The sequence below is a fragment of the Bactrocera oleae genome, chromosome X (genome assembly GCF_042242935.1).
Source record: "Bactrocera oleae isolate idBacOlea1 chromosome X, idBacOlea1, whole genome shotgun sequence".
Taxonomy (NCBI): Eukaryota; Metazoa; Arthropoda; class Insecta; order Diptera; family Tephritidae; genus Bactrocera; species Bactrocera oleae.
The window spans coordinates 27,938,941-27,953,473 of record NC_091541.1 but is presented as its reverse complement, the minus strand read 5'-3'; the positions used below and the strand labels follow the sequence as shown (position 1 = coordinate 27,953,473).

Below are 14,533 nucleotides of genomic sequence, written 5' to 3'. Positions count from 1 at the left end.
TGTAAAAATTCCTTAAAATCTTTTTTGTAGTTCGAGAAGTTTTGTATTAGAAAATTATTTGCTTTGGAGACAAAAAATTATAGCAAAAGATACAAAAAATCCCACGTAAAATATATGGGCAAAGTAACTCTTTTCGGTGCGGTGGAATAAAAATTATACCACCTATTTGGAAATTTTTCCTTATATTTTCTAAAAAAAAATGATATCAGGGTTGCGAAAGAGATAAATCAATATGTTTTTTTTATACTCAAAAATGGTACAGTAGTGAATCACCAACAGTGTTTCCCGCCATTTATCGTATTTTGAAGCTACGTGCAAGTTAGGTATACTGCAAATTTCAATAAATAATGTTTAGTACAGTTGTTACTAACCCGGTGAAATAAAAAAAAGAAAGTCGTTGATCTGGTGAGTGTTTAAATTACGCGGTATAAAAATTACACCACCGTGCATCGTATACGTACTTAAATACTATAATGGCTATCAAACGTAAGGACAGCGATATTTTCTACATATTAGAAACGATCAATGAGGAAACTGTTTTAGCAGAAGTGCTATTACATTGTGGACTGCGTTGAGGTATTTTATGACCAAAATATTCAAGAATTCTTTGATGACATAATTGAAAGCGACAATGAAGAAGTGAGCATTGTGAATGGTAACAGAACACATAATTCGCAAGAAATTTTCGATAGCGACGACGAAGTTCCTGCAGCTGAGGTAATAAGTGAAGTGTCTCACCCACGTGGAGTAAGCAAAATTTTAAGGAGCCACCAGAAGTATTTGCTGGCGCTATACAGGGCCTACTTTTACTATCGAAAACATGCCATCCCACAATCACTTTTCAATTTTCGAGGCAACCGTAACTCCAAAAATTATTGATCATATCGTTTTGCAAACTGATTTGTATGCTGAACAGACTGGTAAGATTTACATTTCAACCAATGCATTAGAAATTCGTGTTCTTCTTGGAATTAACTGTTTGATGGGAATAAAATCTCAAATCAGTTATCCAGACTACTGGTCATCTCGTCCAGAACTGAACGACGGATATATATCAGAACCAGGGCCCGATCTAAAGGGGGGCAAGCCGGGCATTTGCCCAGAGCGCCAAAAAATGAGGGGCGGCAAAATTTACTTTTTCCCATCTTTCAACCTTTTGTTCGATATTTTTTAGGTATCGATACTTTTAACAAAATTAACAAAAACAAAAGTCACATCATTAGATTTGGGTCGTAGAGGATTACCCTTCTATATAGACAATAGGTTATGTTTAGAGCGTGTGTTGCCAGCTTCTCGTGATTGGTACCTATTTTCCTATTAAGTAGATTTATTTTTATCAATTAAGTAAAAAATGGATACAGTCATAAACTCTTTAGAATTAAGATTTTCCCAGATTTCTGAGCACAGTAAACATTTTGCTTTTTTGTATAAGATATGCCTTAAGAGAACTCCCAAAATATGAATTGTTAGAACATTGTTAGAATCTCGAGGCTATTTCAACTTATGAGAACTCAAGCGATATATTATAAATGCATTAGAACTTTGTGAGAAGTCGTCAGCCCTTTGTACGTTTTTATACCCTGAACAGGGTACATTAAGTTTGCCACGAAGTTTGTACCACCCAGCAGAAAACGTCGGATACCCTATAAAATATATACATAAATGATCAGCATGATTAGCTGAGTTGATTTAGCCATGTCCGTCTGTCTGTATATATACAAACTAGTCCCTCAGTTTTTATGCTATCGATCTGAAATTTTGTACCTGTCTTTTTCTAATAAAGAAGCTGCTCATTTGTCGGAACGGCCGATATCGGACCACTATAGCATATAGCTGCCATACAAACTGAACAATCGGAATCAAGTGTTTGTATGGAAAACTCTTTCATTTGACGAGGTATCTTCATGAAATTTGGCGTGTATTATTATTTAAGGCATTAATCCAATCCCTGAAGAAATTGTATAGATCGGATGACTATAGCATATAGTTGCTATACAAACTGAGCAATCGGAATGAAGTGCTTGTATGGAAAACTCTTTCATTTGACGAGGTATCTTCACGAAATTTGGCACGTATCATTATTGAGGGTATTAATCCAATCTCCGAAGAAATTGTAAAAAGCGGAAGACTATGGCATATAGCTGCCATACAAACTGAACAAGCGGAATCTAGTGCTTGTATGGAAAACTCTTTCATTTGACGAGGTATCTTCACAAAATTTGGCATGTATTATTATTTAAAGCATTAATCTAATCTTCGAAGAAATTGTATAGATCGGATCACTATAGCATATAGCTGCCATATTAACTGAACGATCGGAGTAAAGTGCTTGTATGAAAAATTTTTTTATTTGACGAGGTATCTGCACGAAATTAGGCACGAGTTATTGCTTAAGGCAACAAATTATTCTCGACAGAAATTGGTCAGATCAGATCACTATATCATATAGCTGCCATACAAATTGAACGAATCAAGTTCTTGTAAGGGTCCTTTGTATTTGTGAAGGGTATTATAGCTTCGGCGCAACCGAAGTTAACGTTTTTTCATGTTAAATAGCAATTTATTTCCTCAAGATGTTTTAAAATTTGTAACAGATTTAAGATTTGGTCCAAATATCAGTATTGCGCTAAGGATCCTGTTAACTTTACCAGTAACAGTTGCAAGTGGTAAAAGAAGCTTTAAAAATAATAAAAAATTATCTGCGATCCACCATGACACAGAACAGATTTTTTGGATGGGCTATGATTTCAATAGAACACAAGGTTTACGACAGGATAAATTTATTATATTATATTATATGATATTAAAGATTTTGCAGAACAAAAAGTGCGAAGAAACTTGCTATAATTACGAGGTAGGATTAAATATTCTCTGAAAACCGGATTAATTTTTGGTTTCATTATTTTAAAAAATAACTGACTTCTTTTGTAGTAACCTAATTGTTTTTTATCAGTATTAAATTTTAAAACAAATCTTTTGTTGTGTCTTTTTTATACGTACCGTATGAACCTTAACTTAAATTATATGAACCGATTGACCATAATAAACAATTAAACAGCTTGGTGCTAATCTTTTAAACTTCTGAAACGATTTTGAGAAAAATGTTTATTGTTCGTTTAGTTAAAAGGGTAACATTAGTACAAGTAATACATAGGTACCATTAACCCGAAACAGGGAAAAATAGCACAAAGGAGGCCCATACGCAGCAGTGAGTCGCAATAGTTTGAAGATGATAATAAAGTTGAAAGGTGCATAGCTATGTCGGTAAAAATATATATTGATTTCTGTGAAATTCCTTATAAAGACATACAGAGTATACTTACTAACTCTATACTACTCATCAAAATAACTCTATAATACTCATCAAATTTCGTATAGGTACTTTTTCAGAAGGCCCAATAGACTGACGTGAATATTATGGTTAGGTATAGTCCCAACAATATCACGTATTTTATGTAGGTACTTGTATACTTAGCATCCTTCAACAAAACTAGCTCATGACTTATATAGCTTTGTGTATGTAAAGGGCGGCGAAAATGATCTTTGCCCGGAGCGGCTGAATAGCTATATCGGGCCCTGATCACAACTAATTCCTATCAAAAGATTCGACTGTCTTTTGAGTAATTTACATTTCAACGATTCCTCTATAATGCCAAAAAAGGGTCACAAATTTTCAATAAACTCTACAATGTTCAACCGATTTTAGATATGTTGGTATAAAGATTTAAATTATGCTTCAATGCGGGCGAGTATCGTAGACGAATCAATGATTAGATTCAAAAGTACTATCCAAATAGATAATTGAGATTTTTTTATATAATCTACTGTTTCTATAGGTCGCTTACTTCTAATTCAGTACATGCCGAAAAAGTCAATAAAAAAGGATTTAAAACTTGGATATCATGTGATAGAAGTGGGTATGTTCATTGTTTCGAGATCTATACCGGTGAAATAGGAGATCTGGTCGAAAAAAAAACTTGGAGAGCGGGTTGTTGTTGAATTAACTTCAAATCACTTCGGAAACAATCATAAGCTGAAATTGGATAATTTTTTCACTACATACATCCTGAGTATGGAACTGAAAAAACGGTTGATAAATAGCGTCAGAGCGCCAAAATCCAAGGTTTTTTCAACCAATATAAAGCTTGACATGCAATTAAAAAAGGAGAATGTGACTGGCAAATTGGCAATTCAGTATTAATGTTTATGAAGTATAATTTTCATGATCCGAATAAAATTATCAAGGTGAATTAACGCCAAGGCCTAACGTTGACAAGTTGGATCAACTAAAGAAATACTACGAACTGAATAGAAAAAGCCAAATGGTGGCACCGAATATTGCTTCACTTCCTTGATGTTGCAGTCGTTAATGCTTTCATTATTGCAAAGTATTTATAAAAAGGGTACCAATTACCACTAAAGGATTTCGAACTCGATTTGACACGATCCTCATCATCTCACCAACCAGTCAGAACCACTTCACGAAGATGTTCGTACTGTAGCACGAAGGGACACCAAAGAAGGACTCAGCGGATGTGCTCAACTTGCAATCTGCCACTTCATCTCAGCAAAACAAAATTCAGCGGATGTGCTCAACTTGCAATCTGCCACTTCATCTCAGCAAAACAAAATTCAGCGGATGTGCTCAACTTGCAATCTGCCACTTCATCTCAGCAAAACAAAATTTAGCGGATGTGCTCAACTTGCAATCTGCCACTTCATCTCAGCAAAACAAAATCCTGTCTCAATGAATATCATAAATAAGCCCACCACATAATGTCGGGTGGCATAAAAATTGTACCATGGCCTTGAACAGAATCCAGAAACGATACATTTTTTTTGGCATTATTTTTAAACAAATAGCTGAAACGAATGAAATTAAATAAAATTTATATTTGAATTTTAACGATTTCATATAGTGCGCCGGAACGAGGAGTTAAGAACGTTTCAAATTGAAAATAAATAGCTTGTTTACGTTGATTTAGGGCAAAACCTGAAACTTCAGGCAACGTTTGCGAAAAAAATTAACTTGGGGATTAACAAATACCCCAATATTAATATATATAACATATATAAATACATGTTAAACAAACAGGGGGTTAAATATGCTTTAATGCTCTTTTTATATGTATATATAGTAATAACTTCTGCATGCTATTTGATTTTTATTCTGTATCACGCAACACAAATGAATTATTGAAACATCACGTTATTAGCGCTACTCTTCAATTGAATAAATTTCATCAAAGGAGCTTGTGCTCTTAACTTGTAGTGTAATAATGGGAGAAATTTACCCATGATGACCTCTTAAATAGCGAAAGATGATATACATCCCGATCAATAGGTACATATGAGCCTACATCTCTTCTTCGTCAACATGCCCCGAAAGTGTTCTTTCGACCCCGACAGTTTTTGTTATGTGCGTGGAGAAATGACTTTTAAACCTCAGCGTCCTTATTTCACGTCATTAATTGAACCCGGGAAATACTTTTCGAGTTATTCGATAATTAGCAAAGGGATCACGGGCGCTCTGAAACGTTCGTGTAAAACTTCAAATGTGTTTTTCTCAAAATTATATATTTGAATGATGGAAAATTATTAAAAATTGCAATTTTTTCATGTCTCCGACTTCACCTGACCCCTTAAATATGCCTCTAAAGCCAGGTGCACTTATGCATAAGGAGACATTTGAAGAAGTTGGCAGAAAATTTTCAAAGTAACAGAGAAATATGATCCTTAGATGTCAACAGAAAAGATGAAGAATGGAGCAGGAGTGAAGAAAGCTTGGACCTCTGTTTAGAAGGTTTCAAAACAACAGTCTATCATAACAAAGGCAATGTTTTGAAAAACTTTGTACAGTTACATTTTAACACGTCTGTTTTTGCGTGTTTGAGTTCAGTTTGTGTACTTTTTACAGTATATTGAGGAAAAAAATAGTTATTCCAATATACGGCGTACCATCCACTCGAAGCGTCCATTAAACTTTATTGAATTAAAAAAAAAAAATAGTTTTTTATGGCTGGTCACCGCTCGTATTGTGATGTTTCAATTAACCGGCGAAAGTAAAGAAACAAATATGAAATATGTTTTACAAACTATACATACAGTTGCATCCAACAAGCGTGATTATTTTGGTAGAATATATACATACATATACATACCTATATGAATATAAACGCATATTTTTTTAAATATAAATACATATATGTATGTTGAATCATGCCAGAAAGTTCATAATTTGCATATAAGCAATGTTTTATATACAAATATGTTCATGCAATAAACTACATTACTACGGGTATAACCGAACATTTTATACAGGGGTGTTGTGGAATCCAAGACAGATTTGCGTAGTTGTCAGGATTTCAAACTAATTCTGATTTTCAATGATGCCACAGAATCTGATTGGACTTTTCCCTTTTCGAACATATGCAAACCTAATATTCGAATCAACTCTTTACTATTGTGACAAAACTTACAAATGAATAAATTTGGAAGCGTTTGATAAATTTGAAATACCAAATAAAGTCTACTAAAGTTTATAATGAGTTCCGCTATTTTAGCTTTTATTATATTGGAAGAAAAAAGCAACGAAAAAATTAAAAGGATGATATTAAAAGATCACAGTTATCCACTTGATGCGCCAGGGGAGTCGAATGTGAAGTTTAGCTTGCATTTACAGGTTTATATCACATTCTTGACTGATTAAAGACGCATTTGGGTGTTAAATTACGTTCAAATCTGTCAGCGAATATCCTATTTATTTCTGATAACAAAACCGATAAAATTGGTTTCCGTGACACACAAAACCGATACAATTTCTGTTTCGAACGTCAAACCAATAATATCTGAATTCATGACACCTACTATATTTTTTGATCGGTTTCAATTCTGATTCCGACAACTATCAGATTCTACAACACCCCTGATAATCTCGCAATTTTCAAAACTCAAAATCAATGACACATTTTCATGTGTTGGTAAAACTTTGTATTTTTCATAAGTTGGGTAATAATTTTATATTCATTATTCGATGAAATTATGGTTGGATCACAATTATATTTTTTATCTAACTTAAACTACATATACGTCATATAAGTTAATCACTTAGTCCGATATATTTATATTAAAATCATTCTAACTAACATAGATCTCTATATTCATCATAGTAGCGCATGAGAAGGTACATACGGATATCCTTAATTTAAATAAAGGAATGACATATTGCATAGATATATATTTTGCTTAATTAAATTAAGATACATGAGATATAAACTCGACCAAAGGGACGACATTTGAAATATTAGGTATGTGAAGGAAAGGTAACTGGAGGCGCGAGTACCGTTTATGGAGGGTTTAAACCGATTTCATTCATATTCTGCTCGTGGTTACGTAAACACTCAATTAAATGGTTAAGAAAGCACTTAATTTCAAAAAAATATCGCAAATACAAACTTAAACAAACTGTTTAAAATCAAGTCGGAATTTTCCGATTATATGGGGATCTGATATTCGGTTATGGGGCTAGGGGTAGTATTTAAGCGATATTATCCATTTTTGCCATACGACATACTATCACCATATAAAGATGCTCTCTGAGTTTATTTAAGATAACTCCTATATTGACCAATATATCCAGTCAACCGAAAAATCAAAAATTTTTATATTAGGTATATGGGGGCTATGAATGCTGAATATGAATTAATATAAACAAGTAAGGAAGGGCTCGGGTGTAACCGATTATAAAAGCATGGGAAATACGTTCAGCTATTGGCAAATCTTTATATTAAAATTTTTTGCAAAATTTGACTAACATAAACTGTTTAAAGTCAGACGGAAAGTCAAAATGGATGGAAATCACTATACCGCCTATATTGTGGCTAGGCTAGGATCTGGGCTGATGGCATTAACTTCTAGAGTATACAATAGAACATGTTTTCAAGTAATTTTATGAAGATAAACCACACACACTCCCACATATTCAGCGTAAAGTCTGTTAGAATAACGACAATCATTATATACATATAGTATATGCGAGTTAATTCTTGCCCCAATTTCAAGCATTTTCGGAATTAAGCTGTAGTACATCCAATATTATACGTTCAATTAGGTTTGCTTAGGCATCGACTGATAAATACGCTATGTATTCAACTGGAAGTTTGAAATTCTCATATTAGACATATGGGGCTAGGGGTAGTATGACCTGATTTTATCCCTTTCAGGCATAAGAGCATACTGTTGTGAGAGAGACACTCTCTTAATTTCTTTAAGATATCTCACGTATTGACCGATATATATGGTATAAAGTCAACCGTAAGTTCAACAATTTTATGGGAAATATTGACCTCATTTTACCCATTTTTGCACAAGTGCACACTTTTATCAGGAAAAGATTATTGCTTAATTTCAATAATATATCTCAGAGTTGTACCAATATTTTCGGTATAAAATCAGGCACTGTGGTCCACTATTCGGTTTCTAGGGACTTGAAAAGTTATAGTCCAATTACGACTATTTTTGCACATGTGATGGAATACGTGTACCTTAAAGTTTAATTGACATTCTGTAACATAAAGTGAAAGAAAGAATGTAAAATTTATATGTATGGAAGCTAGACGTAGTTGTTGTCCGATCTCGCACATTTTCAGAATGCCTTAGGTAAATAATGTTATGGTTGAAATTGGTTAAGGAATTCCTGATATGTAGGATTTTACCTAAAGGTGGGCGGTGGGCCTCCAATTTCCATACGGGCTCCGCTCTTTTCTATCATCTCGGGTGTAAAATTTAATGTATCTGATGTATTCATTTAGTGAATTATCCCTCATAGTAGTTTGCAACATAACCGTTATATGGTGAGTGGGCGTTGGTTATCATCTGATTTCGTCCATTTACAATCCGTGACTTATTCTTAGTAAGTTTGGTGGAAATAACCTTAGTGGTTTGTGAGATATGCACATTAAGCCTATTAGAAGGCGGACCTTCCCACTTTAAAAAAAAAAAACTTTAAACCGCAAATAGGTGATACAAACACGGTTAGATGAACAAAACTCTTAATATCTGTAGAAACACGACAGTATAAAAATAAGTAAAAAGTTGTACTAGTTTGTGCTCCAAATTCTATATACACATATGTACCATATGTACATAGATAGTTATATTTGTCATTTAATCGTGCCAACCATAAATATATGCATATAAAGAATAATGATGTAGATTTGTATGTACATATATATGATATTTAAACAAATTAAAATGTATACGTACATTATAAATAAGTGATTTATGCTATGTTTATTTAGGTACATAAGGTGGAAACTCTATATAACGAAACTCTATTTAACGAAACTTTATTTAACGAAACTCTTTTTAACGAAAAACTCGATAAAACGTAGAAAATATTAAATTTTGTTTGCTTTGCATAAGCTTTGTCCAAGCCTTGACCTCATCAGCGAACGTCTCTGCTTGTGCATATACCCAACACATCATTCAGCTTAGCGTGGCGATCAGAGTCGATTTCGCCCTATCCATCTGTCTATCTGTTTGTTTGGCGAGTTTGTAGGAGCGGCAGGCAATCGTAGGTAAAGTGCGACGCATTTTGAGGAGGAATGGGGGCTCGGACGCACCATATATCGTGGCTTGTGCCCCTTATGGAGCTGCAATATGGTGGGAATCAGCGATGACGGTCTCCGCCGAAAACTCCTCTTCGTGCAACGTTGTATGATGCTTGCATTGTCATACAACGTGCTGTTGCATTCAGATTGAGAAGGGGTTTGAGTATGTCTTTGCCGCAGAATGATTGGATTTTCAATGATGACGTAGAGAGGGAGGGGTATCTAGGGAGAAAAAGGCTTCTAGATGATACGGTCAGGAGTAGGTGGCAAGACAGTTGGGACAATAGTCCTAACGGTCGGGTGACTTATGAGTACATCCGGGACGTTGGGTTTGTTGAGGCTAACCCAGACTTCAGATTTTGTTTGAGTCTGGGTTTTTTTGCTTACAGGGCGTGGGACTCTGAATGCATTGCATCAAAGGCACCTTTCTGATAGGTCGGGGTGTTCATGTGGGGCGCGACGTGAGGATTGGGTTCACTTCACTTCACTTAATATGAATTCATGAGACCGCATGACTGCCTATTGAACCCTGAATAGTACGAACCCCTATGATTGCAGCAAGATGAACTTCGCTTAGGAAAAGTAGCTCAGTAGATTTCTTGTGTTTCACTCGAGGCCACCTTAGTCCCATATCGATGTGAGCGGGCCAAGGGTGCACCCTCAGCGATTCCGCTATGGCCAATCACTCCAACGAGTCTGATGATGGAGTAGCTTGATGCTATTTCTAGTCAGAACAGACACTCTTTGACTAATATTGCTCCTCTGTACGTCTACTGCCACCTTAATAGCAGCCACTTCTGCCTGAAAAACACTACAGTGGTCCGGTAGCCTGAAGCTAAGATTGACGGAGAGCTCCTTACAGAAAAATTCCTCGGAGGGAAGATTGTTAGAAACTTTTCTGAAGATGATCTCACAATATATAAATAAAATACAGCAAAGAATTCGGTTAAAATATTGGCAAAATAAAAAAACCGTCAAGCAAAGATTATTTCTTACGACTTTTTAAAATAACACATTAGCGGGGCCCTGTGTATTAATATGTGCATCGTATGTATTTGATAAAAGGCATGATGTTTTTGAAATAAATTAAGTAAAAGTACATATTTCTCGAATATTAGTTGTATATGTCTTCTCTCCTTTTAACGAAAACGCTTTCTAGCGTTAAAAAAGTAACCGGTTCCTTGAATTACGTTATATAGAGTTTCACTGTGTGTCCTCATCGTACATATGGCTAAAAAATTACACGCATAAATGATAGAACGTTTCTTCCTTACCTTCCAAGTTGCAGCATTGCGCCGAAAATAGCAGAACGTGTTTTGAAACCAGTTATAAATTTCGTTTAAAGTTAACTGCTTGTCAGGTGACTCTATAATAGACTTGAAATATATTAAAGGAACAGTGTAATAATATATCAAAAAAAAAAAGTTAAAATAAAAAAATAAAATACTCATTGTATGTATAACACTTGAAATATAATACTGAAATTATTCATACATTTAAAATCGGCTTATTTGAAAGGAGATTATCATTGTGATAACTAACATCGCTGGTCACCCCAAGTGTGGATCGAAATTTCCTCATGTATCAACGAAGCGCTTTCAGCTATCACTATTTGTTAAGGCGGCCAATATCAATTCTATCAAATTCGCCTGGTTCGCAAAGGCATGACTAAATTTCAATGCTGTACCAACAAGCGGGTGCATTTAGTAGAGTGTTGCCTTCCCCGCTTAGTAAGGAAGCACTTAGCTTCACATGACGCTAACTAGAAAAGGGACAAAGGGAAGAAACAACTGGTATGCTTTCATTGCACGTTGAAATGGATTGCGTGATTACAGCGCCAACAAAAAAATAATGAATTCCTAAAACTTTAGTATAAACAGCAATACACATTAGGAAGTGTACCGTAGTGGGTTTTGCATAAAATTAAAACATAGCCGATTTGTGTTGGTTCGTCGTAGATTGAGAAGAGTGGTTAAAGTAGCTTGATAAAAACTTTGTTATTGAATGGCTTTTCTTCCTACCATCACATACAGAAAAACATGTTTCATTTTCATTTCGTTTTCAGATAAAATAAATCCAGAATTGATTCCTGATTTCTTCAATCTTGTATATAAAAAAAACAATACTTCGATAACTTATTTCTTCTAATTATCTGTACATATGTACATATAATATTTCATGTACGCATTTGCTCTCAATAGTACTTCGCGACGGTGATAGTGAGAATTACTCAGTCACAACTACCGAAACTCCAATGCATTGAAAGGATTAGTGCGGAAACTACACACCGTTCAACTCATAAGGCCTTTGCGTAAGAAAATGATCACAACGATCACATGTACACAAGAGTTCCGGTTAGAATTATCGATTAGGCCTTAAGAAACTCATAGAAATTTTAACAAAAATCTCTGGTGGCACGAATTTGTAATTAACCGGTGATTTAACCGATAGCTGGCTCGCAGGGTGGTATCAGATTCTGATTTTTGTTGATTTCTCTTAGTTGTTTGTCGGTATTTATAATTACATAATTAAATATATATTAGTTACCTGCCGTATCAGCGAAGCATACGTGAAAGGAGGTCTTACATCAGCATTTTTATAAAATTCTCGATTTCGGTGTATTTCTGAAAATATATATTAAATTTTGTAAAATAAATTACGAATAAACTAGAAAATCCGATCTTTGCGAATGTATAGAGTATTGTTACCTTGTTGGACATCCAAACCGGCTCTTTCCAACATATAAGGCAAACCTGCAAGTAATTATTATGTCAATTTAAAGCTATTGTAAGATTTGAGTTTTTGTTCACTCAAGAAAAAAAAATTTTTGTTTAAAAAAATAACAATAAAAAGAAACCGAAAATGAGAAGAGTTATTTACATATCTTTGAATTAACTTTATTAATTGCAAAGTGTTGCACAAATTTTGTATCTTTCCCCTGTATGGCGTAAAGTAAAAAAAAAAAAAATATATTAATTGCAAAGTGTTGCACAAATTTTGTATCTTTCCCCTGTATGGCGTAAAGTAAAAAAAAAAAAATATATGTGCTGTCCCAACTTCCAACTGAAGCACCTTGGGACACAATTTAAAACATTTGACTCAGCTTTGAATTTGGTTCTCAATATGTAGGTGGAAGGATTTTGCTCACTTTTACTTTTTTCACAACTAGTGCGCAAAAAATGTTAATTATTTTTAATATCGAATCATATTATGTTTAAGAAAAAGTAATTGATCATGTTTCATTAAGGGGTAAGGGTTAATCAGAATTTTCAAAAATTGTTTTTTTTTTATTTTACGTAAAGTATAAAGTTTAGAAATATTTTAAACAATTTGAAGTAAATCCCACAAATCGAGTTATCCGATAATTAGCAAACGGGGTTTCGGTCGCTGTGGAACGTTCGAGAGCAGGTAGCTAGGAGCAGCTGCAAGCGACCGACGAAGCGAAGCGTATAACTTCCAATGTGTTTTTGCAAAACTTTGTTTTTTTGAACTGGTGAACAAACATTCATTTCTTTTTGAATTTTTTTATTCTTATTTCTGTCAAGTCAAGTCGAAGCCGAATTTAATGTTTTATTGTTGCTATGTTTTTACTTTTATAAAATAAAATAATTTGCTGGCAAACAATTATTTAATGTCATTTAATGTTTTTAACTACACCTAACCCCCTAAGGTTGTACAATTTTTCATTAGGATTTGTTTTTTGTTTTTTTAATTGAATGTAATGTTGATTAAGTTACGACAATATTTATACCCTTCTGATGATTGCACAATATCAGATTTTTTAGTGCTCATAACTTTTCCCCACAGTTTACCTTTTTAGAGTCGGCCCCTTCATAACTTCAAAACTACTGCACCAATCGTTTTGGAGCTTTGCACACTATTTTTGTACATAATTTATGAGATTTGACCAAAGAGTTATTTTAACAAAAAATCGCTTTTTCCCTTTCACCAAAAAAAAATGAAATATTGAAACTTTAAATAACCCTCTCGGCGTTGCTTGTGGAAAACTATTATCTAAATAATGAACCTTGATTTTTTGATTTCGGATGATCCCGCAGCAAGCTACAAGTGGCACCGCAATCCTACTTTTTTTCTAGATTGGTTCGAATAATTTCTGTCATTGCTGTAAGTTTTTAATATTTCTTCGCGCAAATTGTATTCGAATGTCATAATTTAATGAACCATTGGTTTTAATGAAGATATTTTTACAGTGTTATTTAAAAATTTGCAAAAACATGTGTGTTTTGCACGAATTAACCTTAAAAGTCATAGCAATAAGTCAAAAACAATCGGTATGTTAGGGTATCTTTTACCTAAAAAATGCCCATACTATTATGATGCAAATTTGAATTATAAAAACTATGTAGTGCAATAAAAGTAGTAATCAGGCAATTGGGCTGCTCATATTATAAAAAACTTTACAACTTTAATTTAAATTTTATAAATTTAAAAACTAAAATCGCGGACAAAGTTATCACTCTCTGGGACATAGTGATATGATACTTGATTTATGCTGGCGATTGAAAATAATATAGTTTTACATCTGTTGTATGAGTGATTACAAATGTTTGTTAATATTCATTCAATCATAAATGTATGTTAATTGGAAACTTACCACCCGTTAGGGAAATGGGGGTTTTATCGCTGATTCGCTTTCTAATCGCAGATATGTTAGCCGTGGTCAGAATAGGTGAGCTAATGGTGACTGGTATGGTATGAGTGCTATTCACATTCATCGACATGTTCAAATTAGTTACACCTTGTAAGTTAGTTACTTGGGGCATCGACATTGGCATTACCGACCCCATAGTTGTTGGGCTCAGGCTGGCTGAGATATTGCTGTAAGGTGATTCCAATGGTTCCTTAATAAGAAACGGCATTGTGTAGACATCTCAATGTATTGATTTCTTTTTCGTTAAAAT

General features: G+C 34.1%; 1 protein-coding gene across 1 annotated transcript in view; it reads right to left on the bottom strand.

Moving 5' to 3' along the window:
• FoxP (forkhead box P) overlaps positions 1 to 14,533 on the bottom strand; it is an 88,141-nt gene that overhangs the window by 13,780 nt on the left and 59,828 nt on the right. Inside the window, exons 6-9 of the mRNA XM_070112724.1 lie at positions 14,227 to 14,473; positions 12,320 to 12,364; positions 12,159 to 12,235; positions 10,886 to 10,987 (exon numbers count right to left, since the gene is read on the bottom strand). Of these exons, the coding sequence (XP_069968825.1) occupies positions 10,886 to 10,987; positions 12,159 to 12,235; positions 12,320 to 12,364; positions 14,227 to 14,473 (471 nt within the window). The remainder of the gene's footprint in view (positions 1 to 10,885; positions 10,988 to 12,158; positions 12,236 to 12,319; positions 12,365 to 14,226; positions 14,474 to 14,533) is intronic.